The 27,273-nt window shown below is 37.2% G+C and overlaps 1 protein-coding gene across 1 annotated transcript in view; it reads left to right on the top strand.

The window, feature by feature from the left end:
- Window positions 1-26,727, top strand: part of LOC150104032 (hemicentin-1-like) — a 792,930-nt gene extending 766,203 nt beyond the window's left edge. Inside the window, exons 35-36 of the mRNA XM_090396385.1 lie at window positions 15,263-15,389; window positions 25,929-26,727. Of these exons, the coding sequence (XP_090252511.1) occupies window positions 15,263-15,389; window positions 25,929-26,307 (506 nt within the window). The 3' untranslated portion in view covers window positions 26,308-26,727. The remainder of the gene's footprint in view (window positions 1-15,262; window positions 15,390-25,928) is intronic.
- Window positions 26,728-27,273: the final 546 nt, after the last annotated feature.

The following is a 27,273-nucleotide window of genomic DNA, read 5'->3' as shown; positions in this document are numbered from 1 at the left end:
CCTTGAATTTGCATTAATACCAGACTTTTATATGATGTAAGGAACAGGTACCTTTCCAATCAATTCAGCGTACAGTGTTAAGAGTGATCCAAGAGGTCTACTTTACCAAAATGTTAAATTTAATGTGTTGTTTTTGTTCTTTTTTATGAAGATACACTGTTAATGATATTCAAAGCAGCAATCTTAGCACTTCAAAGATTACACTCAGTCCAGTACGATGTGATGAACCAATTCTTCTTTCCCCTCAAGCAAAGTAAGAATAGACTGAAGATAAGCATTTAGTTTCCCCCTTTAGCCAAAAAAAGAAGTAATGTCCTCTGCTCAAAAAGGAGCATTTGATAGATTATAGATTACCACATGATAAGTTGGTGTATAAAGCTGCAGAAGCTGGGAATAGATAGTATATTGGTTAGATACACTGGAGATTGGCTCTCTGAATGATACCAGCAAGTTGCGTATGATAGAGCAGTGTCTCCAAAAAGGAGGATAACCAGTGGCATACTATAAAATAATGTCAATTATTTAAATTTGATCTCTGCTGTGCCTTTGTATATATTAGCTTAAATTATTTACCTTAACTTATTTGTCTTGACAAAGCTTTGTTCTGACTTAACTTTGCTTTACTTTGTTCAACTTTACCAAGTTAAAACTATCACCTGCAAAGCTTCTCAAAGTTAATCCTACCGTGACTGATTTCTGTATCCCTCCCCCATTTTTAAACAAACTTTGTGTTATAAGTATATTTAATGTATGCAGTTCCCAACTCTTGTACAAATCAAATTAGAAATTTTATTTTAATTTCAACTGTGCCATCCAATTTCAGTAAATATTGTTTGAAAGTTAGGGTGAAAGGGAAAAAGCCCTAGTGATGAGCAGGAAAAAGCCCTGAGCCAAGAGCCACATTCTCCTTTTATGCAAAATGTCACCCTTTGTTCTCTATGTTGTCTTTTTGGGATTAGCCTATAGCGATGACATCATTTCTGCCTGTTCGGTCAACATCAGTTGACCTTGCAACCTTTGGTTGGTGTTTCATCATTACTAATCTGGCATAATCCCTACTTACAGCTTTACATACAGTCAATGTATATGCACTTTTACAGTAACATTCTATTTAGCACATTATATTTTAAATATTACTAAATATTGAGGGAATAAAACTGGAAAATCAGTTGCGAAAAATTAGCAAAGCAAAAATTTTTTCATAGATTTTATATAGGCCACACTTTCCTCAAAAAAATAAACTTAAGGGTTTATTTTTTTCTTACATCTTACTTCCCCTGCTCTCTGGAGATGACCATGATTCATATTAGGTGGTCCTTTTCTTTTTTTTTTTTTTTTTTTCCACTTACAATTTCGATATTTTTCTCCCTGGGATTTTGTCTGACTTCCTAGTCCATATTTTATCTGACTGACTTATGTTCACTACAGTCTTTGACTTGTGCCCTTTTCTCTGATTATCAGATTTTAATTGACACACACGACACGAAGACACATACTTTGCGACATCACTTTTCATTTCTTTCCAAGTGTACTTTCCACTAATTTGATGCCATGTTTGATCAATTCCTTATGTCCGTCTGAATCATGGAACTTATAAATAATCCATTGTATCATGACTTTCGGAACCAGAACCTTTTCTTTCCATTTTCCTGAGACTTTCTGCTTGGACAAGAGAAGTCCATCTTCATCTAGGTGAAGTGTTTTGAGGAATAGGTGGTTCTTGGGAGTTTGATCACCTCTCTTAATTGTGTCATAAACACTCCTAGACTCAGGATCTCTTTTCTGGGCCTCTATAATATGGGGCTTGTCCCAGTTTTGGCTGTGAGGAGGTTTGTACATGACTCTTCCCGTTGTCTCAGCACTGCTTAAATTGACTTTGTTATTGTCTTCCCTTACAGAGTCTGCTAGTGCAACACTGGAAATCGCACACAAAATAGCAAGGATTTCCTTCTTGAGACTTCTATTTACTATGAGATTAGCGAAAGAGTCATTCATATCAAATCAGCACAAGTCTTTATCCTTCTTTCTTTGTCTATTCATCTTAGATGTGTTCTTATTCACCAGCTTGGTTCTCTGGTCAAACTTCACTGCCTGAGACTCAGAATTACTGCTGCCATGAGAAGTGTATTCAATTCCCATTAGGGAAATCTTCTTTTTATTGAAATCACAGGAGAAGTTGCATCTCTACAGGAAATCCAGCCCCAAAATAATTTGAACGCTCGGAGAAGAGGATTTAGGAAGAATTAGTAATTCTTGAGAGATGTTCAAATTAAATTCCAGCAGCTTAATATCAACTTTTATTTTTCTTGGAACACATATATCAGTCTTTGAGATGCCCGTTACTCTGACGAGCTTACTCAGCTCTATCACGTCATTTGAAGAATTAGGTTATTGCTGAGATTCGGAATCCAGTAGGCTATTACAAGGTATCCCTTTTACCAAGCCTTGAATGACTGTTAGAGAATTTTCAGATCTCTTTCTGATGTAGTCCTTTCTCTTTCTTGTTTACTGAACATTTTCTAGGGAGCATAATATTTGCCTCATATTTTAGGGGGTGACTTTTTCTTCTTAAAGCAGTTGCTAGCCAAATGCCCAACTTTTTTACAGTTGCACTGGGAGGCTTTCTTCTGCCTTCCTCTTTGCTATTTCCCCTATCCTGACATGATTTATTATTATTATTACAGGCAACTCCAAGGAGTCCGTAGACTCATCGAGGGAGGCCCTAACATCATGTCAAGAACAACTATTCGACATTCACACAGTATCTATCATACCTCGCCTCAAACTCATTCACAGTCATGGCACCCACAACAGACTATGGCAGCTTATTCCACTCATTCACCACTGTCCAAGTAAAAAACCTAGCTTTAACACTCTTGCCCACCTTCCATGGATGGCCCCTAGTCCTCTCACCACTAGTCCTAGTCTCAAAAATATCTTCTGAATTAATCTTATAGAAACCCTTCAGTAATTTGAATGTCCAATCATATCACCCTTTTCTGCCTATCAACCAATTTCTGCAACCCACAAATCTTCAACCTGTTCTCACAAGGTTCATTCCATAGACCTGTTATCATCTTGGTCACTCGTCTCTGGATCCTCTCCACCTCCTCCCCATTAAGAAGAAACCTTGGTGCCCAAATCTGGGCACAGTAGTCTAGATGGGTCTTATCAAGACTTGATACAGAGGAACAATAACCTCTTTGTCTCTGTTTGTTAAAGTATTTTTCAGCAACCAAGTGATTCGATGAGCTGATTTAGCCACTTTTGCTATGTGCCCCTAAACTTCAACTCCCTATCTACCAACACTCCCAAATCCCTGACCTTGTCAATCTCCTGGAGTACGATTCCACCAATACGATATACTGCTGCTAATCTTTTCACCCCAAAATGCATAACCTTACACTTTGCCACATTAAATTGACATCCATTCTCCTTAGCTCAGTCCTCCAAACTATCCAAATCATCTTGCAAAATTTTGACATCCTGTGCACTCACTATTGCTCTACCCAACTTTGCATCATCAGCAAACAAATGAACGCTTCCTCTCAGATCCTTTCCTATATCATTAATGAGCCAATTGAAAAGTAGTGGTCCAAGAACAGAACCCTGCGGCACACCACTAGTCACAGGCCGTCTTTTGGACTCTACTCCTTAATAAACCTCTCTGATATCTCTCCATCAACCACCCTCCTATCCATCTCACGAACCCTATGTCCATCCCCATATGCTACAGTTTACTGATTAGATTTGACAAGATTCCATGTGGTATCTTGTCAAAGGCCTTAGCAAGGTCCAGTAGAATCGCTGTAAACCCATTACCCTTATCCAGTTCAGACATCACTGTGTTATAATATTTTGGTTTGGTGTTCAATTTTTCTTCATCCATATCCTTAATGTGAGTCTGCAACTTTTCCTTTCCTTCCCTTTGGGGATTTTTCTTCCTTCAGCATATCAATAACTTTCTTACAGTTACAGGTGGAATCACCTAACTGTTTAATTGAGTGTACTTGTTTGGAGGTAGAGGCGGGATGAATATCGCCAAGCCTCTCCCCTCTCTCTCTGACCACATGGTAACACTCCTCCAAGTTCTTTATTTTCTTTTTATATGCCGTCTCTTTTAGTTCGTCCTTTAATCCCAATTGAAACTGATGGATGACTGCACAATCTAAATGCAGCTTTTCTTCCCTGGAAATACTCAGACTACTTGCAAAGATCAGTAGTCTATTGTAAAAGTTGCACTTTCTTTGTTTCCTTGCTTGCATTTCTGTAACTTCCAAAGCATGGGGCTTACGTTCCTCACCTTGGAATATTGTGATTCAAAGTATCTTTAAATTTAAAGTATTCCATTGTGTATCTAAGAATGGGGGATGAATTTAAAAAATTCTTGGCCTTGCCAACCAGTTTGTTTCTAAGAAGAATCAGCAACTGGAAGTCTGACCATCTCCCTATCTTTCTTAACTCTTCTGCAAAACTAAAATAGGAATGAATGTCATTATCGTCTCCAGACAATGATGGAATATCAAGGTGACAATTTATAGCCCTAAAGAACTCCTTGTCATCCATAATCATATTAGTGCTAGTAGGGTCAGAATCAGTATTGTCAGTGCCCATATTTTTACAAATTGCAAATTGCATAAATTCTAACTACCTGCTCTTTTAGCTAAAACTATTTCAATCCACTTTGCTTGATATTAATTATGTGGATTTTATCCTGTTGACTGCACTATTGTAAAATAATTAATTATTTAAATTTGATGTCTGCTGTGCTTTTGTATATATTAACTTAAATTATTATTATTACAGGTATCTCCATGGAGTCAGTAGACTTATCATGGGGTACCCAAACTATCAAAACAATATCTATCATATCTCTTCTTGAATTCATTTACAGACGAAGAACACACAACTGAGTCAGGCAATGCATTCCACTCATTCACCACCCTCCAGGTGAAAAACCTTGTTCTCACACTCTTGTTAACCACACTTTTCCTTAATTTCCTGGGATGACCTCTTGTTCTTTCATCACTATCACACAGCTGAAATATTTCCCCTGCATCAATCTTATAAAAACCTTTTAGTAATTTAAATGTTTCTATCATATCCCCTCTTCTCCACCTATCAACCAACCGCTGCAATCCACAAGCTCTCAGTCTATCAATGTAGGGAGCATTTTTTACATCACTCTCCTCTGACCCCTCTTCACAACCTCCTCGTCTCCAAGGAATCCAGGTGACCAAACTTGAGCACATTAATCCAAATGTGGAAGTATCATCGCCTTATAAAGGGGAATAATAACCTCTTTATCTCTGGATGTTAGTGTGTTCTTCAATAACCAAGTAATCCTATGTGCAATCTTGGACATCTTAGCAATGTGTCCTCTGAACATCTCCCTATCCACTAACACCACCAAGTCCCTAGCTTCATCAATTTCTTGGAATGCTGTTCCATCAATGTAGTGCACAGCTGGTAATCTTTTAATCCCAAAATACATAACTTTACACTTTTCCACATTAACTGACATCCATCACCTTTTGCACATTTTGCCAGCTTATTTAAATCATCCTGCAAACTCTCAACATCAGCTTGATTTTTTATTGTGCTACCCAACTTTGCATCATCAGCAAACAATTGAATATCTCCCTTTAAGCCATTTCCTCTATCATTTATGTACAAATTAAACAATAACGGCCCAAACACAGAGCCCTGAGGCACACACCACTGGTCACCTGCCTCATCCTGGACTCTGCCCTTCCATACACCACTTTCTGGTATCTCTCCCTGAGACATTCTCTTATCCATATCACCAGTTTGGTATCCATCCCCAACTGCTCCAATTTGGGCAACAGTATTCCATGGGGTATCCTGTCAAAAGCCTTAGCAAAATCCAGAAGTACCACTGTGTAGCAGTTTCCTTTGTTCAACTCAGATGTCATTCTATTATAAAAAGTTAATAAATTGTTAAGGCAGGTTCGACCTTTAACAAAACCATGTTGGTCCCTATAGAGTATCATATTCTGATCCACACATTCTTGAATTCTGTCTTTAACCAAGTTTTCCAATACTTTTACCACCACTCCAGAGTTGGTGATTGGTGTGTAATTAACTACTGCAGTTTTAGAGCCACTTTTATGCAAAGGAACTACTTTGCCTTCTTTCCACTCCCTAGAGACCATACCAAAGTTCAAACTTAAGTTAAATAACCAAGTAAGAGGTGTTGACAATTCCTTTGCAGATTCACGCAACAACACCCGAGCTGATATTCCATCTAAACCCACAGCAGAGTTTGAATTTAAATTCTGCAATACTAAGTACCTCTGATTTATTAACTTCAATTCTCACCTTAGTTATTACTACAGATACAGAGATTGTTATTATTATTATTACCCCAAGACCTCATGGAGTCAAAGACTCATCTGGGAGGTCCTTTTATCACACACACACATCTCATCGACCATGTCTTAAACACACTCAAACTCCTTGCAGACACCACACTCTCAAGCAAGGCATTCCAATCATTCACAACTCTGCACGAAAGAAACCTGCCTCTCACTCCCCTACTCACACTCTCTTTATACAGTTTCCAGGGATGACCTCTGGTTCTCCCCTGATCTCCCACTATTCTGTGTAGAACTTCTCCACCATTAATCTTATAACAATCCATTACTAACTTGTAGGTCTCTATCATATCTTCCCTCTTCCTCCTCTCCACCAGACTCTGCAAATTGCATTTTCTCAATCTTTCCTCATACTCAACATTCCAGAGGTCAAAAACTACCTCAGTCAGTCGCCTTTGGACCCTTTCCAACATCTCTTCATCCTTCTAAAAACCCAGTGACCAATCTGGGCAAAATAGTCCATGTGTGGCCAAATCAAAGCCTTATACAACGGAACAAGAATCGCCTTACTTCTACACGTCAGTGACCTCCGCATCATTCCCAGAAGCCTTTGTGTTATCTTCACAATTTTGGCTATATGTCCCCTAAATTTCAAATCCTTATCAACTATCACCCACAGATCTCTTATTTCTTCCACCTCCAACAATTTATCCTCATCAAGCATAAATTCTGCATCCCATCTTTGTTTTCCAAATTTTAAAACCTTACATTTTGCAACATTGAATGCACATCACCATTTCCGTGCAATCACTCAATTTGTTCAAGTCTTCTTGGAAGGCCACAACATCTTCACTACTCTTTATGGTTCTTCCCAACTTTGCATCATCTGCAAACAACTGAATATCTCCATCCAAATCTTCGCCAATATCATTAATATAAAAGTTAAATAGTAATGGCCCTAAAACAGACCCCGAGGCACTCCACTAGTGACTTTCCTTTTCCTGGATATTGCACCCCCATACACAACTTGTTGAAACCTATCAGATAGCCAGTCTCCAATCCAATGCACCAATTAATATCCATTCCCCATCTGCTGTAGTTTGACTATCAACTTATCATGAGGTACTCTATTGAAAGCCTTTGCGAAATCTAAGTATATTAATGTGTATCCTTCTCCTCTGTCCAAGGAAGCAGTCACTTTATTGTAATAAGTAAGTAGATTATTAAAACATGACCTCCCTTTAGCAAATCCATGCTGTCCATCAAAGATTATACCATTGCTGTTAACACAACTCTGGATCCTAGTTCGCGCAAGCTTCTCTAACAACTTAACCACAACACCTGACACAGAGATAGGCCTATAGTTTGATGCTTGAGTTCGATCACCTCCTTTATGAAGTGGCAAAATCTTTCCTTCCTTCCACTCTTTAGGAACTTGACTAAGTGCAAGACTTGTATTAAAAAAATATTTCAAGGTGGGTGTCAACTCTCTTGCGCATTCCTTCAGAATACACGGTGATATATAATCAATTCCGACAGCCTTATTTACATCTAGTTTACTCAACTCCCCAAACACCTCTTGCTCACTTACAGTCAGTCTCTCCTCCCCATCATCAACTGCTCTCAATCTCTCCATGAAGTCATATTCAGAAGATTGAAGGACCTTTAACTGCTCATTAAGTATCTCCACCACACATTCTGCAACAGCTGTCTTTATACTATTTTCTCCAATCAATGTCATCCTTCCATAATCATTCTTTCTTTTACTGGCTACATATCGAAATAACTCTCTAGGATTCATTTTGGCTTCATTAGCTAACTGATATTCATACCTCTCTTTAGCTACTCTCACCAGCCAAGTCGCCCTCCTTCCCTGGTCTTTGTAGACCTCGTGAAATTGGTTATTTTCACTTTTCTTATGCTTCCTCCACAATGCCCTTTTTCTCTGTATCGCATGCTTAATCTCTTTATTCATCCATCTCACACCTACCTTATTTAACCTTCTCACCCTTGGAATACATTTAGACATTGCATCTACTAGATAGTTTTTGAAAATCCCCCGAGCTGCATTGATCTCTTTTCCATCTAACACCTCATTCCACGCTACACCCGCAAGCTGTCTCCTGAGCTCTTCATAATCACTCCTCCCCCCACCCTTATAGTTCCACATATACCCTTTTTTCACAGGGGTCCTTGCACTGCTGGCAACTACCCAGGTAATCACCTCATGGTCACTCTCACCAATTGGTGGATGATTTAATACCTCATTATAATTATATCCTCTGATGAGATGACCAAATCCAAGACCCTTAATCCTCGTGTGCCCTCTGTTACATACTGTCTGAGGTAGTTATCCCCCAAAAACTCAAGAAACTCATTTTCTTTACTTCCAGTTGCTATCTCATTATTCCAGTCTATATTGCCATAATTAAAATTACCCATAATCATCACCCTTTTCTTATTTGCTTGGCTAATTTGACTATTTTCACTATCACCACCATCCACATTACCAGGTCTATAACAACATCCCACCAAGTATTTGATTCTATTCACCTATCTCACACCATACTGCCTCAAAACCACTGGCCCTATTTCCCTCTTACATCTCTACTTTGAATGGACATAACTCTTTCTCTATCATCAATAGCACTTCCCCTCCCTTTTTATCCCTTCTATCCTCACGAAATATATTACCCTTCCATCTCTATTCCTGTCAGGATGTTGTCCTCATCTAACCATGTCTCACTTATTCCAACAATCTTTGGGTGAACAGATGGAATTAGTGCAACCATTTCATCTGCCTTGTTTCTTATACTTCTAGCATTGGTATACAAACACAACAGCTCATTTCTGGATCTACAGCTAGTTCCACTAATACCACTCACTCGATGTGATCTCTCCATGATAGACCAGAGCCATTTCTCTTTCTGCTTCTTCATTTTAGAACCCTTTTCAATCCAACTGTTTCCTCTTGATCGCTGGTCATCCCATTCCTTTCCTGCCTACACATGCTCTCACCTTCTCTTGGAGCATCCACCTTTCTCATGCTGTGTATCCCTGTCCAACCTGAGCCTTCCCATTTCCCTGCCCCTCTTGCACACTGATTCTCTCATTTTCTATACTCATACCACTCACCTCCCCATTCATATCCACTTCTTCAATCTCTCCTGTCTTACTCTCCTGCTCTTCCACATCACTCCCCTCTCGATCTGATTCATTCTCTCTATTCACTTCTTTTTTTTTTTTTTTACCTTCCAGCAGCAATCTCTCCAAGCGACTCATACCATAACCACTCAAATACAGTCCATCGCTCCCATACAGCTCACTTCATCCCTCAAACTCATTCCACACATTAACAAACTGTACTCCCATCTCCTCACACATTTCAGCCAGCATATCATTCATAATCCTTGCTCTCCACCTCATTTCACCACAGTCATACCTAGGCAACACACTGACTACCCTCCCTGTCACACTATTCTCTTTTATCCTTCCAAGCAGCCTAAAAAATAAAGAGATATCCTCACTGGGTGATAGACTTTTGAAAAGTGATCACTCAGTAACTCTACTATTACATCTGAATTGGTCACCTAAATACCATCAGCATCCACTAAAGTTATCCTTCCAAAGTCATTCTTCTTTTTACTTGCCACATAACGGAAGTTAGGGTGAGGAAAAACAGGAATTAATCAGTAAATATATCCAAATTCTCTATAAGAAAATCGTGACTATTCGTATCATATTATGCCCACAGGTTCGCATTTTTTTGGAGATAGTGCATTAGCTAAAGAATAAGCCAGGTAGTTACAAAACAAAAACATTTATTTTATAACTAGACAAAAAGTATATAACACATGAGATACTGTGCAATTATTTCACTTAATCCTTTTACAAGCAGGTAATGCAAATTAAATAACAAAACTCATAAGGTGCACAATTAACTCATTAGACGTAAACCATGCACATAATCTCACTGCATAAGCAAGTTAGCAAAATCCTTGCCTTACAGACTGTGACTTAATAATAGCCTAGATACATACAAACTCTCAAAGTACTGTTCCCTATATTAAAACCAAGTGCACATTCACTGTCTTAACAGACTAGTTAAGACAGTGAATTCCCACAAAACTTGTGACTGAGTAACCAAGTTAGCAAAATCCTTGCCTTAGAGACTGTGACTTAATAATAGCCTAGATACATACAAACTCTCAAAGCACTGTTCCCTATATTAAAACCAAGTGCACATTCACTGTCTTAACAGACTAGTTAACAAATAATATTCCCACAAAACTTGTGACTGAGTAACTGCCCTTTTACACTCAATTTCTTGTAGACACATTTGCAAATTACAAAAACATTGCCTACTTACAATTTCATCATGAATAAAGAGTCCCAACAAATTACAGCATACTTTATCAGGATTTTAGCGTCTTCTCTTTGGTTAATTTCCTACTGCTTTTTGCTCATTGCTAGGAAAAAGCCCTGAGCCATGATCTCCTTTTATGCAAAATGTAGCCTTTTGTTCTTTATGCTGTCTTTCTGGGGTTAGCCTATAACGATGACATCGTTTCCGCCTGTTCAGTCAACATCGGTTGACCTCGCAACCTTTGGTTGGTGTTTAATCGCTAACCTGGCATAATTCCTACTTACAGCTTTACATACAGTCAATGTATATGCACTTTTACAGTAACATTTTATTTAGAACATTATATTTTAAATATTACTAAATATTGAGGGAAAAAAAACTGGAAAATCGATTGCGAAAAATTACCAAAGCAAAATTTTTTTCAAGAGAGATTTTACAATATCCCAGGATTCTGTTCTTGGGCCCCTGCTGTTTAACTTGTTTGTAAATGATACATCATATGGACTGACTTGCAATCTTCAGTTGTTTGCCGATGATGCACAGTTAGGGAGAATTATAAGTAGCACTGCTGATGTTAATTCCCTTCAGGAGGATATGAATAGACTTTTGACTTGGACAAAGGAGCGTGGCTGTAGTTTTAATATTAATTGCAAGGTGTTGCATTTTGGATTGCAGAAATATAAGGCTGTGTACTGCATTGACAGTGCCATATCCCAGGAAGTGGATGAGATTCAAGATTTGGGAGTGATGATTGACAGGAGTCTGAAGATTGCAGTGCATTATAGTGCTGCTGTGATAAGAAATACTCATTTTATCTTATCTTATAGTAGGGTTAAGGAAGTGGTTGTGTTACTATATAAAGCATTGATCAGATCACACTTGGACTATTGTGCTCAAATTTGGTCACCTGGTTTTCGGTGTGATGTGAAAATATTAGAGTGGATCTAGAGACGAGTGACTAGGACAATATCAGGACTTTGGGATACTAGCTATGGAGAGAGGTTGAAGAAATGTGGATTACAGAATTTGGTTGAGAGAAGGAAAAGCGGTGATATGATCGAGATATTTAAGTTGGTGAGAGGATTTTATTTGAATAATCCAGATGGGTTTATAAAAATATCACAAGGTGAGAGGGGGAAATACCAGAGGCCGTCCCTGGAAGTTATGTAAGAGTGTGGTGAAGAGGGGGGGGGTGAAGTAGATTTTTTACATGTAGAATTGTCACTGAATGGAATGCATTACCAGAATGTGTTAATGCAAGGAATGTTAGGGATTTTAAGATTCATTATGATAAATATGTTGTCAGTTGAATGAAACTCCGACAATGAGTCTGCCAACTCCATGGAGGGTGCAATAATAATAATAACTGTCCTTTTGAACAGTGACTAAAATGGCCATAGTGGGTGGGAGAGATGCATTAAAAAATATCATTTATGTAATTATTTTTATGTATTATCATCGTCATAACACTTTCTGGAAGTCCAAAGAGTCGTGAAGTAATGGTCCTTTTTGTCATTCATGCTGATATGATAACTCTTTATGTATCATATCTCTCTTCTATCTGAATATATTAACTGATAAATGCACAATCTCAGCATCTAATGATAGCCCATCTCACACTTACACATACCATGAGAAGAAACTAGAAGTTGTTAGAAGTTCTATGATCCCTCTAATGTCTATGTTTCTATTGTATCTCCTCTCCTTCATCCATTCCTCAAACTCTGAAGACCACATTTCCTTCTGTCCTTGTTATTCTGCCACTGGATCTCTTCAACAGTCCTCCCTTCTAGTTGGAATCCAGGTGACTATATCTATCATAGTAGTCCAGGTTCAGTGTTATCAAACCTTGTAGAGTGAGAAAATAACTTCCCCATTCTTACAAGACAGCCTCCATAGCTCAGTTGGTATAGATGAAGCCCTTTAGTTGGAAAGACCTGGGTTCGATTCCCGTCAATGATGTGAGGAACCTTTATCTGGTCTCTTTCAACTAAAGGTGAGTTAGCCAGTCTCATACAGAGATAGAGGGTTTTTCCACCCAGAAATTTGGGCTTTTTTGTCTCTTAGAACAGGCAAACTAGTCCCGTGAACACACACACACAATCAATAATTGTGAAACGTCAATATGAAGATACCACCTATGATGATGATGATTCTTACAAATTAGTATTCTTGTAACACTGCAGTGTACCTGCTTAACTTTAATTCTAATTCCACCACGGCCTCCAAATCTTTACCTTCATTGATTACTTGCAGCGAATTACCATTAATATAATATTCTACTGCAATGTTCTCTGTCCAGAATACATAACTTGCACCTAGAAACATCAAATTAACATTTATTAACATCTGCTGAAAGAATTAGTCTATTCATTTGGCATGCAGAAATTTATCAAATATGTCCATTATCATGTGCATCATTATCAGCAAATAACTGGATATCATGGTTATCCTCCTTCTCTTAGAACCTCTTGCTGATATCCCATGTTTTAAGAAATCAACGTTTGACTTTTCAACCCCATAATTGAAAAGTAATATATTATAAGAAAACAAAATTTTTCATTTTGTTTAAAATATTTAGCTTAAATTGTTTTTTACTTGGTTATATTATAAATTAAAGATGTCAAGAAATTATATTCCTGGTTTAATCCTTTATCCAAGTGTAAGCAAACCAAGTTTGCTCGTGAAGTAACTTCGCCACTACTTGTATATAGAGGCTAATGAGTTCGCATCGCTTGCCTTAGTGTCCCATAATTCAAAGCACATATCCTTATAATAATACGCATTATACAAAGGGTCACTACCCAGTAACTTCTCGTATTAATGACATCTTTAATTTATAGTATAACCAAGTGAAAAAACTTTCAACATCTGTCCCTAATTCAGAGTATTTTAGTAATAAGTGTGACAACTTTTGACTACTTGTATATGGAAATATGACTTCAGTGCATTATTTCAATCTTGTTGAAATCACTTCTGGGTCAGACTCCCATCAATGAGACCTCAACAGAGGTCCAAACATGTCTGGGTAGTGACCCTTCCCATAATGCATAGCCTTATACATGTCCATAAGGATATATGCTTTGGATTTTGGAATATGAGGGTGGTCTGAAAAGTTCTCGGCCTCTACCATACATGGACACTATTGGCAAGATTTTTTTTCTAAGTTGGTACATCTGTCATAAGCATCCATGTGAAATTGCAAGTCATTCTATCAAATAGTTTGTTTTAAACAGCTGTCTGAAGCAAAAGTGTTGTCTGTATTCCTTGAAATGGATAAAATTGAGTATTGTGCGGTTATAAAATTCTTTGTAAAAGAAGATTTAATGCCAAAAGAAATTCATTCAAAGTTTGTAAAAGTTTATGGCACTCTTCTTCTTCGTTTTCGACAATTAAGAAATTGTCTGCCGAGTTTAAACGTGACTGTACCAGCCTTGAAGATGATCCATGTGAAGGATGTCCAAAAAGTGTTACAACACCAGAAATCATTAATCAAGTGCACGATATGGTATTGGATGACTGGCGAGTCAAAGTGCATGAAATTTCTGAGACTATAGGCATTTCAAAAGAACGTGTATGATATATTTTGCATGAAGAATTGCAAATGAAAAAGCTTTGCGCAAGATGGATGTCGTGCTTGCTCACAGCAGATCAAAAATGCACTAGCATAAAAATCTCTGAACAGTGCTTGGAGCATTTTAACAAGAATAAAACTGATTTTGTGCATTAATTTATTACTATGGATGAGACTTGGATTCACCATTACACACCTGAATCCAAACAGCAGTCAAAACAGTGGACAGAAGCCAGTTGTTCAATGCCAAAGAAGACAAAGTCGTTCCATCAGCAGGAAAGGTCATGGCATCGGTGTTTTGGGATACTAGAGGCATTTTGTTTATTAATTATCTTGAAAAGGGTAAAACAATAACTAGTAAATATTATACTGATCTTTTAACCAGACTAGACGAAAAAAATATGTGAGAAGACTCGGTTTGCAGAAGAAAAAAAATCATCTTTCATCAGGACAATGCACCTGCCCACAAAGGAGTTTTGGCAATGGTAAAATTAAGTGATCTGCACTATGAATTGTTGGAACATCCACCCTATTCCCCAGATTTGGCTCCCTCTGACTTCTATCTCTTCCCAAAACTAAAACTCTTCCTTGCTGGTCAGTGTTTTTCTTCTAATCAAGAGGTGATTGCAGCTGTAGAGGGTTATTTTGCAGATCTTACTGAGAACCACTACAGGGATGGGATTATGGCACTGGAGCATTGCTGGAATAAATATATTAGTCTTAAGGGACATTATGTTGAAAAATAAAAATAATTTTGAAATTATAAATTCGTTTTTTCATTGTTAGGCCGAGAACTTCACATCACTTACCATAGTATGAGGATGTGAAGTCATTGGCCTCTATATATAAGTAGCTAAGTCATGCAGTTACTTCAGACTCAAAATTTGTTTGCTTACACGTGGATGAAGGATTAAACCAAGAATATAATTTCTTGACATCTTTAATCTAAAATAATTTTATTAATTATTTATTTCATACTTAAAGATACTGATGAATGCTTGGAGTTGAAAATTAACTGTGGGCCTGATAATATGTGCTTCAATACTAAAGGAGGATTTGAATGTATAAATACCCCTTGCCCTCCATCTTATGAAAGAGATCCAGTAACAAGGTAAGTAAAACATTTATTATTATTATTATTATTATTATTATTATTATTATTATTATTATTATTATTATCACTTCCATGGAATCAAAAGAACTACTGCAGGAGGTCAACACTCTCATACAGAAATATCACCAGTCTGTGTCTTAAACCCATTCACATTTTCTGCACCCACACTTTCAGGCAATCCATTCCACTCACCTACCACTCCCAGCCAAAGAACCTTCTCCTCACTCCCTTGCTCACACTCCTTATACAGCTTCCAATGATGGCCCCTTGTTCTATCATTGTCTCTCTTTACCATCTGAAAAATTTCCTCCACATTAATATGGTAACAGCCCCTCTTCAACTTCTATGCTTCAATCATATCACCTTACTTCTATTCACAAGAAGTAAGTATCTGCATCATTCGCTCGGTCTCCTCATATCCAACATTCCATAGACCTGAAACAGTCTTAGTGAAACTTCTCCAAACTTTCTCTAATATATCCACACCTTGAAAACCAAGCAACTGAATCTGCACACAGTAATCCATATGTAACTTGATCAAGGTCTTATACAAAGTATCCATCACCTCTTTGCTTCTACATATCAGTCCATTGTGATGTTCTTACAAATCTAACAATGAAACCCCAGAATTTCGATTCTCTGTTCACCATCACTCCTAGATATATTCTTCTCTTCCACCTCCTTCAAAATTTCTCCATTAATTGTATACTCTGCATCCCAGCATTTGCCTGATTTCAACACTATCATAGAGAATCCTGTATTATCAACATAATTCTGAATCCTAGTTCTCACCAAACTCTCTAACACTTTAATAACAATTTCACATAGTGGCTGATAATTTGTAGCCTGTCTTATTCTACTTTGTGAAGTGAAACAAATTTTCTCACTTTCCACTCCTTTGGGACTTGCTCTGTTGCAAGACTAGTGTTACGCAGGTGCGACATAAAGGTGCTATTAATTCCATAGAGCAAGCAATATTTTCAAACACATGATGATATACTATCAAATCCTGCTGCCTTTTTAACATCAAGTTTACTTAATTCTTCATATACCTCCTACTAAATTCCCATCAGTTCCTTCTCCAGTTTTTTACCTCTGTACTCCAACTTTTCATGATGTCTCCTTCACAAGAATGAAATATCCTGATAAAGTGCTCATTGGATACCTTGACTATATCCACTGTATCATTTACCAATCTACCATTGTCATGAACTAATATAATCCTTCCATAGTCATTCTTTCTTCTACTTTCCAATAAAAAGAACTCACTAGGATTTTTCTTAGTTGATTGGCTAATTACTGCTTGTATTGCACTTTTGCTGTATTTTCCAACTGAGTCATTTTCTTGGTACCTTTCATGCCACTGATTATTACCAACATTCATCTTGTGTTGCCTCCACAGTGCCTTCTTCTTCTTTGAGATTTCATACTTAATTCCTTCATTCATTCATTCATTCATTTTTTTTTTACCTTATTTAGCCTTTTCACCTTTAAAATACACTAAGATATTATTGTTGTTGTTGTTGATAGTGACAGCAACAATATCTTAGTGACAGCAGCAATATGCTAAGATATTGTTGCTGTCACTATCAATCCATAGACAGTCCATTGACAATTACATCCCCTGATGATATAATCAGATCTGAGACTCTCAACTCTCACCTGCCCTCCATCATATATTGTCTAAAATAGTTGTCTCTTAAAATCTCAAAAAATTCATTCTCTTTGTTCCCTGATGCTTCCTCTTCATTCCTATCAAATCACCATAATTAAAATCACTTATACTGATCACCCTTCTCTTGCTCACTAAAACAAGTTGCAGACACATTACTTTGTCTCTACCCTCAATACTCTCCAGCCTGCAGCAACTAAATATCTCATCCTCTCAACTTCCACCTCATACCATACTTCTTCAAAAACTACTGCCACTATTTTCCTCTTGCATCTCAACCTTCTATAGACATAATGTCCCTGATGTTATCAGCAGCACTTTCTCCTCTTACCTTCCTATTCTTACAAAAAAACATCGTGCTCTTCCATTTCTTTTCCCATCAGGATATCATTTTCATTCAACCATGTTTTATTTATTCCAACTATTTGCAAAAAAATAATAATAAAAAACTCAATCATTGCAACAATTTCATCTTCCTTATTTGTAATACACTTGGCATTAGTAAACAAGCATAGCTGCTCATTTCTTGGTCTATAACCAGACGTCATATCTATGCCACTCCACATCCATGACTTCTCCTCACCTACTTCTGTTTGCTCACCTTTACCCTTTGTCCCCCCAACTGAACTATTTCCCATTCCCCCAACTGAACTATTTCCCATTCATCCCCTGTCATCTCATTCCTATGCATTCTCCATATATGCATTCAATACTGCTTTCAGAATTCACTTTCCTGTATCGGATTGGCTTTACTCCATTTCCCTGTCCAAGTTGCATTCCCATTCTCACATTTTCATCTCTCACAGTACTATCATCTCCATTCAGTCACTCTCCTGGTCCACTCTCCTATCATTTACATCACCTCTGACTTCTGCTGATACCTTGTTCGCATCACTCATTTTACTTCCTTCCACCAGCAGCAACCTTTCCAAATGACTCATGCCAAAACCATTCAAATGCAGTCCATCACTCTTATATAGTTTCATTCATCCTTCAAACTCATCTCACATAATCACAAACTACACTCCTTTTTCTTTACACATTTCTGCTAAGATTTTGTTCATGATCTTTGCTCTAGGCAACACCAAACTACTCTTCTACTGAATTGTTGTCTTTCATCTTCCTCAATAATTTCCTGATATCCATCCTCACATTCTCTCTATGACCAATCAAATCATTCCTTCCAATTACCACCACTAACTTTCTTGCACACTTACTTCTCCTATCCAGAGCATCAATCACTCTATTCAACCTCTCTCTCTCTCTCTCTCTCTCCCTCCCTCCTAGAAAATAAACTTTATACATAATATCATATCATTCACCACACCTTTTATAATAGAATCTCCATACAGTGCTACTGTTAAATTTTTTTGCCACTTCTTTTTTCTTACTATCTTTCATTTTATTCTTTTGTACTCTTCCATTCATATCTATCATATGTCTGATCTCATTCTGCATACATCTCACCTCATTTCTCATCTTAATCATTTCATTCCTCAATTGTTGCAAAAGCAATCATGATCTCTTTATACACACATATAGGAGTATGCTGGTAATTTTTAATAGTCAGCTTGCTAAAAATAATTTTCAAAAGTAGAAAACTCAGCGGGTTTTTTCCCTTTGTAAAAATTATCCCTCTCCACTAAAAGTAGAAAGTGATTAATTATGAGTACACATGTGCTTAACTTTGCATTTTGCTAGACTGCTTGCTTATTAGTTCACAACAATTCTTCTTCTTCCTCCTCCTTTCTCTTTCTGTTCAACCTAACAATTAGTCAGGTAGCAATGCTACTTTTACTAGAGAATTATTTGATAACAAGGTGGTTTCCCCATTACCTTTCTTGTCCAGTAGTATTCTATGTCTGTAGATATGTATGTTCACAGAGCTGGTTTGCCTGTTTGCAGGATGAAAAATCTGAGTTTACAGAAGGGAAAACCCTGTTCAACCTAACAATTAGTCAGGTAGCAAAGCTACTTTTACTAGAGAATTATTTGATAACAAGGTGGTTTCCCCATTGCCTTTCTTGTCCAGTAGTATTCTATGTCTGTAGATATGTATGTTCACAGAGCTGGTTTGCCTGTTTGCAGGATGAAAAATCTGAGTTTCCAGAAGGGAAAACCCTGCTACCTCATTATGATATTGGCTAACTCACTTAAATTGAAAAGCCTGGATAAAAGATCTTTGCCTCATAGACTACTTTTTTTCCCCACATACTTTACTTCATATCAATTCAGTCGTAATACATCAGCTATATAAAAATCCCTTCATCCATCAGATTCAATTCAAATATTTCCAAACTGCTCACCATTCCTTTCCAGCCAAAGTGCTCTGTTGAAACCATCTGAGCTATGAATCTCACAACAATTCTAGAAACAAAATTTTTGACAGACATCGAGCATTGGAATGTCATTACCTTGAGAAGAAGAAATAAGGCAAAATTAAGGGGATGTTTGTTGAAAATTAATATCCCTGTAAAATTTGCTAGCAAAAATAATCTATACAGAAGCTGTCATATAGGGAACGGACTGGGGAAAGGAAGCACAAAGAGTGATGAAATAAGAGACCCATACTGGATTTTCTGTGCCCCCCCCCATACATAAGCTTATTTTTGACTGCTTGTATTTGAATGAGGAAGGACGAAGGCATCTGGAGAGATTGCTGTTTTCTGAACGAGTCTGCGTCAATGCAGGGAAACTAGAATTCCCAAGGTGGATGGTAGCAGGTGTAGCCTCTTGTGGGTATGGGTGCTTGGGGGAAGGGGAGGGGGGGCAACATCAGGTAACACTGAGTCCAGTGCTGTCTGGAAGGATAATGATAAGTATAGAAGCAGTGACATTTTTATGCTTTATACTAATGCCAGGAGTATCTAGAATAAAGAGATGAATCAGTGGCTCTAATAGCATCAGCCTGGCCAATGATTATTGGGATCTCTGAGATGTGGTTGACGGAAGGTGATATAATAACAGGGATCGAAGTAGCAGAGTATGCAGTTTTCAGCAGGATAGGAAGGGTAAACGTAGTGGTGGAGTACTGCTTATGATAAGTGATGACTTATGTTCTCTAAGAGTGGAGGCTTTGGAAGGCATTGACACTGATGGTTATGAAAGCATATGGTGTGAGGTAGAAGTGACCAAGACAGTATATTTAGTGGGGTGTGGCTACAAGCCAAGGAACATAGAGGGTGGGGAGCAGAAAATGTTTTGGCAAGTGTAAGGAGAATGATTGTTATGGGAGATTTTAACTACAGCAGTATAAATTGGAAAGCGGAAAAATGCATGTAGTAATAAGGGAATGGAATTTCTGGAATTCTTGAGGGACAGATTGTCTTAGGCAACATATAATAGAGGAAACAAGAGCTTCAAGAGTTTTGGATTTGGTCGTAGCATCAGAAGAGCTGATAAAAACTGAGATGACATCTCACATCTCACCCCCCCGTTGGAAAGAGAGGGACCATGTGGTTTTCACTTGGAAGATGAATAGACATGCAGGATATCAAAGAAAAGGCAGTGTATGTTGAATTATAAGGCAGGTGATTATAATAGTCTTAGATTCTGTTCTTGGGCCCCCTGCTATTTAACTTGTTTGTAAATAATATATATCATGTGGGCTGACTGTAGATCTATAAGTAACACTGCAGATATTAATTCTCTTCAGGAAGATTTGAATAGACTTTTGACTTGGACAAAGGAGTGGGGATATAGTTTTAATATTAATAAGTGCAAGGTGTTGCATTTTGGAGTGCAGAAATATAAGGCTGTGTACTATATTGATGATGCTGTACCAGGAAGTGGATGAGATTTGAGATTTGGGAGTGATGGCTGACAGTAAACTGATGTTTATAGGGCTTATTGTAAGTGGTGCTTTTGCTGTGTGTAGATTCAAGAGAAGAAGCGGAAACTAAACTGGAAAGATGGAGAAAAGTACTGGAAGAGAGAGGTACGAGACTGAGCAGAAGTAAGACAGAGTATATGTGTTGCGCAGTGGGCGGTGGCCAGGAGACAGATCTGGAGCTGGAAGGAAATGTCATCAGGAAGGTGAGAGACTTTAGATACTTAGGTTCAACAGTGGAAGAAGATGGAGGAGCTGAGAAGGAAGTGGGATGCAGGATACAAGTGGGTTGGAGGAACTGGAGGGAGATGGCTGGAGTGTTATGCGATAAGAGGGTGCCGATCAATCTGAAAGGCAAAATTTATAGGACAGTAGTGAGGCCAGCTATGACATATGCTATAGAAACTGTGGCCCTGAGGAAAAATAACATCAGCAGGATGGAAGTAGCAGAGATGAGAATGCTTAGGTGGATGTGCGGTGTGACAAGAAAGGATCATCTGAGAAATGACTATGTCAGGGGAACAGTGAAAGTTACGAACTTAGGAGCGAAAATACAGGAGGCAAGGTTGAGATGGTTTGGTCATGTGATGAGGAGGGAGGACGAATATGTGGGAAGAAGGGTCATGCAGATGGATGTACAAGGAAGGCGGAAGCGTGGGCGGCCAAAGAAGAGATGGAGGGAGCTGGTAGAAGAGGACTTGAAGATGAAGAACTTGGATGTGGTGACAGCCCAAGACAGGAAGGTGTGGAGGAGACTCATAACAAACAGTTACCCCCACTTAAGTGGGAGAAGCTGTAGAAGAAGATTGTAAGTGGTGCAAAGATTTCACATTGTAGTGCTTTGACATGTAGGAATAAGGAAGTGGTTGTGCCACTGTATAAAGCAGTGGTCAGACCACACTTGGTCTGTTGTGTTCACATTTGTCACCTGGTTTTTAATGTGATGTTGAAACATTGGAGAGAGTCAAGTGTATAATAAGTTTAGTTTAATCCTTTATCCAAGTGTGAGCAAACAAAGTTTTCGCCTGAAAGTATCTTCAGGACTGGGGTAAGGTAGACAACACCGGGCAATTCGTTGCAAAGGTGGAGAAAGCTCTCATCACTCCTATCTCAGTATCTCCCATAATGCAAAGCACATCTCCTTGCAGATATGTGTAATGCTATGCTTTAAGGCAAGGGCCACTACCCATACCGGTTTCGACCTTTATTGAGGTCTCGTCAGTAGGAGCCAGGCCCAGTAGTGGAGACACCAAGACAGAAGCAGTGAGAGGTCATCCCAACCTATAGGAGTTGCCAAAGGGTGTACAGCCTTATTATTAAATTACTCCGGGTTCAGAGAAAGATGTTGAGAGCTTATTTTTCACTTGGTTAGACTATAATAAGTTTAGTTTCATCCTTTATCCAAGTGTGAGCAAACAAAGTTTGCGCCTGAAAGTATCTTCAGGACTGGGGTGAGGTGGTAACTGGGCAACTCGTTGCAAAGGTGGAGAAAGATCTCATCACTCCTATCTCAGTATCTCCCATAATGCAAAGCACATCACATCTCAGAATCTAGAGTAATTTAATAATAAGGCTGTACACCCTTTGGCAACTCCTATAGGTTGGGATGACCTCTCACTGCTTCTGCCTTGGTGTCTCCACTACTGGGCCTGGCTCCCACTGACGAGACCTCAATAAAGGTCGAAACCGGTATGGGTAGTGGCCCTTGCCTTAATGCATAGCATTACACATATCTGCAAGGAGATGTGCTTTGCATTATGGGAGATACTGAGATAGGAGTGATGAGACCTTTCTCCACCTTTGCAATGAGTTGCCTGATGTTGTACCACCTCACCCCTGTCCTGAAGATACTTTCAGGTGCAAACTTTGTTTGCTCACACTTGGATAAAGGATTAAACTTAAACTTATTATAGTCTAACCAAGTGAAAAATAAACTCTCAACCAGAGTCAAGTGATTAAGACAGTATCAGAACTTTGGAATGTTGGCTGTGGAGAGAGAGAGAGAGATTGAAGAAATGTAGATTGCAGTTTCGTGGATACGAAGAAAAGAGGTGATATGATAGTGACATTTGGTTAGTTAGAGGATTTTATTGGATTAATCCAGAGGGGATTATAAAACGAGTAGCAGGTGAGAAGGGAAGAACTAGAGGCCATTCCTGGAAGTTATGTAAGAGTGTGGTAAAAAGGATGTGAGGAGTAGATTTGTTACATAGAGAATTGTCAGTGAATGAAACACATTACCTGTGTTGTTAATGCAAGGAATGTTAAGGATTTTAAGATTTGGTTTGATAAATGTTGTCAGCAGTACCAGACCAAGATAATTCCCCCCCCCCCATACAGACTCCGTTGCTTTTAAAAATTGTAAAGTTTCTAACTGCAAATTGATGTTTTTCAGAAGTAAACTGCCATTTTTGAATTTGAAATTTGCAAATCATTATTTTCATTATATTTGGAAGGAGTGCAGGCTTTAAGGCTTTAGTGCCGGCCTTAGTTTTGGTTCCCCCCCCCTACATTTGGTACCCCGGACAGGTGCCCGGTCTGCCCGCCCCTTAATCCAGCACTGGTTGTCAGTTGAATGAACCTCCCACAATGAGTCTGCCAAATCCATGGAAGGTATAATAATAATAACTTTTGGTATATAAATATAGATGTGAACACAGAACTTGTTAACAGGTTCCTAGGAGCAGAAAGAAGTGTGGTGCTAAAAAGCAGTATCGAATTAAGGGTAATAATGGAAAAGTTAGGATGATTATTGTTTATTATTGTTATTATTACTTGACACCTCCACAGAATTTCAAGTTTTATCATGAGAGGGCACTCACTCTACATCACAAACCATGTATACTACTTAATATGACTAGGATAAAAAGTTAGTGGATGATGGCCAGGTTTTCTATAAAGGCTGGTATGTGTTTGTAAGGGAAAATCATGTTTTAAAAATGTAGAAGTTTAGAATAAGGTGACAGTGGTAGTGGAGAAGAAAAAGTCTTTACATTAATACATCTGGATTTTTCAAAGGCTTTTGACAGACTCACATGCAATTTGATATTTAAATTAAAATTAATGAATGTGGATAATTAATTACTAGAGTGGATTGAATATTGGCTAGCTTCTAAATATCAAGGAGTTATATATTGAGCACAGTAGTAAAGAAAATTATCTGGGGAATACTGCAGGGATCTCTTCTTAGCAGCTTTTTTGCTAACAGTGCAAAGTTGAGTAGTGATGAAGCTGATTGGAAGACCTTCAACATGGGATAATTTAGTTAAGTGTGTGTTTAAATGCAATGCAAAAATATTACATTTTGTAATTCAAAGATTCAGGACTAAGTACTATATTGGCAGACTACAGGAAGTAGAAGAAGTAAGGCATCTTATTGTGGTAGTTGATATGGAAGTGAAGTTCACTGGACATATTGCAAAAGTAGTAATTATCATAAGAACTGTTTCATTGGTGAAAAGGCATACTCTAGAGCAGTGATTCTCCAAACTTTTTGCCGTGAGGGCCGCATTGGGTACTTCAGCACTATTCAGCAGGCCGTAGTAATAAAAAACTCTAGAACTAGATATATTAGTTTTATTGAACGCAGATAAAAACTGATTACAGTGTATGTGAGATTAAATTATTATATATTAATGACAACGAACACTATCAGCAAATTTTTGCTAGTCGTTAGTTTTTCAACCGAATATACACCGACAATTTACATGTAACTTTTTTTAATTTTGTAGAACTTCGAGTTTTTTGTCAATGAATACAGATCAGGAAATTGTTTTTATTTCGTTTTTTGCACGTTAGTTCATTTTAACCGTGTTTTTACTGACTTTTTTTTAAGTATTCTTATTTTGTGTGACATAAATTTTTTTGGTTGATAAAAAAGTTTATTAATGACAACGAACACTATCAGCAAATTTTTGCTAGTCGTTAGTTTTTCAACCGAATATACACCGACAATTTACATGTAACTTTTTTTAATTTTGTATAACTTCGAGTTTTTTGTCAATGAATACAGATCAGGAAATTGTTTTTATTTCGTTTTTTGCACGTTAGTTCATTTTAACCGTGTTTTTACTGACTTTTTTTAAGTATTCTTATTTTGTGTGACATAAATTTTTTTGGTTGATAAAAAAGTTTATTTGGATGTAACTTTTTTATTTCATTTTGAATTCTTTTAAATTTTTTTTCTTCATTAGTCCATTTTAACCGACCTTTTATAGTCAGAAAGACCGTAACTTGGATTACAGTTACTTTTTGCTATTCGGGAATATATTTTGAACACAATTTTAATTAATGCATTTGAAATCTATCAACACCCCCATGCATTTTTTTGCAGATTCTTATTGAAAAATTAGTCCAATTGGCAGGCCAGATAAAATCATATCGCAGGCCTCATCTGACCTACGGTCCATAGTTTGGAGACCCCCTGCTCTAGAGGATCTTGATTCAAAAAAAGAATACCAATTAATCCCATTGTATAAGACTTTGGTTAGACTACATCTGGATTATGCAGGAGGGTAGGATTCTATGTAGGATTTCAGGACGGTGCAAAGACCTTACAGAAATTCAGAGGAATGCAACGAAACTGTGAAATGGCATTTATGTACACAGGTGTTGCATAAGTGAGAGTGGGATTACCTGCAGTGAATTAGCATCACATCAAGGTGATGAATTATAATATTTAGTCTATATAAACTGAATATTTTCATTTGCAACTGTGCTAAAATTGTGTTTTACTTAAAGGTTTTATGTGGGGATTTGGCAGATTTCTTTCTTATATCATAAAATATTAATTGGGGTAAAGAAAAGAAGATGAGTCTTTTATTCCATGGGGTCTTAACCTAGGTAATAATAATAATATTCTACAAGCAATTTTCTATGATCACGTACATGATAGTTCTCAAATTACACTTTTGTGCATTTTTTATGTTTCGGCTGATATTTTTTTCCTTATGCTTTAAACCATGTCCCATTTTAAAAACATATATATTGCCCCTATAGAATATTTCTTATTAGAAATTACTATATGTTCTTACAGATACTGCAAGCTGGAATGTGAGAAAGCAAATGTTGCCTGTCCTCCAAATGTAAAGTATGCTGAAATCTTGGCTTTCAAGATGGTTGCATTATCCAGTGGAATTCAAGCCAATCAAGATCTCTTCAGATTAGTTGCTTATGATCAAAATAACAAACATCTTCCTCACACAATATTTTCTATTATTGAAAATAATACTGGTGTAAATTTTAAAATTCATCAAGAAAATGGCAAAGGTATATTGCATACTCTAGAGGATCTTGATTCAAAAAAAGAATACCAATTAAAAGTTCAGGCCATTTCATATGATAGTAGTTATCGCATAATCCAATATAGAACAAAATTTATCATTTTTATATCTGTTTCAGAATATCCTTATTAATTTTTTTTTTAAAAAAAAGGCTGATGTAATTGTCCATTTATGTTATTTTATACTGTGGTAAATGTTTCCCTTTTTTTTTTTTTTTTTTTGTCACCTCACATTCTTGCACTTTTCATAAACTCTTTTCATATTTATGATTCTCTTCCGTATTTTTAACTTCCTCCACATGATGTTAAAATATCTTAGTTTGCAAAATGCATTTAATATTCTTCAGTGTTTATTTATTGATAGATATTACCATAATTAATTATCAAAATAAATTTATCTTCAGAATACATATTTAAATAAAGGTTGTGATATTTTGTCTTTAAAGCGTGATATAAATTTTTGTTTAGTAAATTTGTTTTCTATGTTAAAATTCCTCATTTTTATTTCTGTTGTCTTTGAAGTTGCAAAATAAACCTAATTGTTACTCGGAAATTAGTAACTACTTTTAATCTACTTAACATTTTTTTTTTCAGTTTCCACTTATGATGCACATTGAGTTATCTGTATCTAATTGAACATTCTCTTAACAACTCTCCTGTTTTAGTTCCCCTGACACTGAAAGGATAATTAAAAATTCCAGAACTGTTATATCTCTGCAGTTCAAAAAATTTCAAATAAATTAATAACAGTGTTAAATAAAAAGAATATATCAATTTCTTAACAAATAGGCAAAAAAATCAAAGGTCATCTTCATCTTAGTTGACTATTGCAGTATATAAAATATGCACTTGATTTGCATATTTTTGCCTTTTATTACCATCTGTTTAGAATTTCACTGAACTAAGCATTTTGTCCTTGATGCTCTCCAGAGATCATATAGAAACCCAAAATACCTAGAGTAGTTGAATGGAAGTTTTTTCACTTGGATATGCTACCAATTATTATTATTATTATTATTCAGGCCTCCATGGAGTCAAAAGACTCATCGTGGGAGGTCCTTTCTAAGAAACACAAATCTATCAAGACTCATCGAGGGAG

This window comes from Typopeltis vanoorti, chromosome 8 (genome assembly GCF_054136105.1).
Source record: "Typopeltis vanoorti isolate ZY-2024b chromosome 8, IOZ_Tvanoo_1.0, whole genome shotgun sequence".
NCBI classification, from domain to species: Eukaryota; Metazoa; Arthropoda; class Arachnida; order Uropygi; family Thelyphonidae; genus Typopeltis; species Typopeltis vanoorti.
This window is presented reverse-complemented; position numbering and strand designations above follow the sequence as displayed.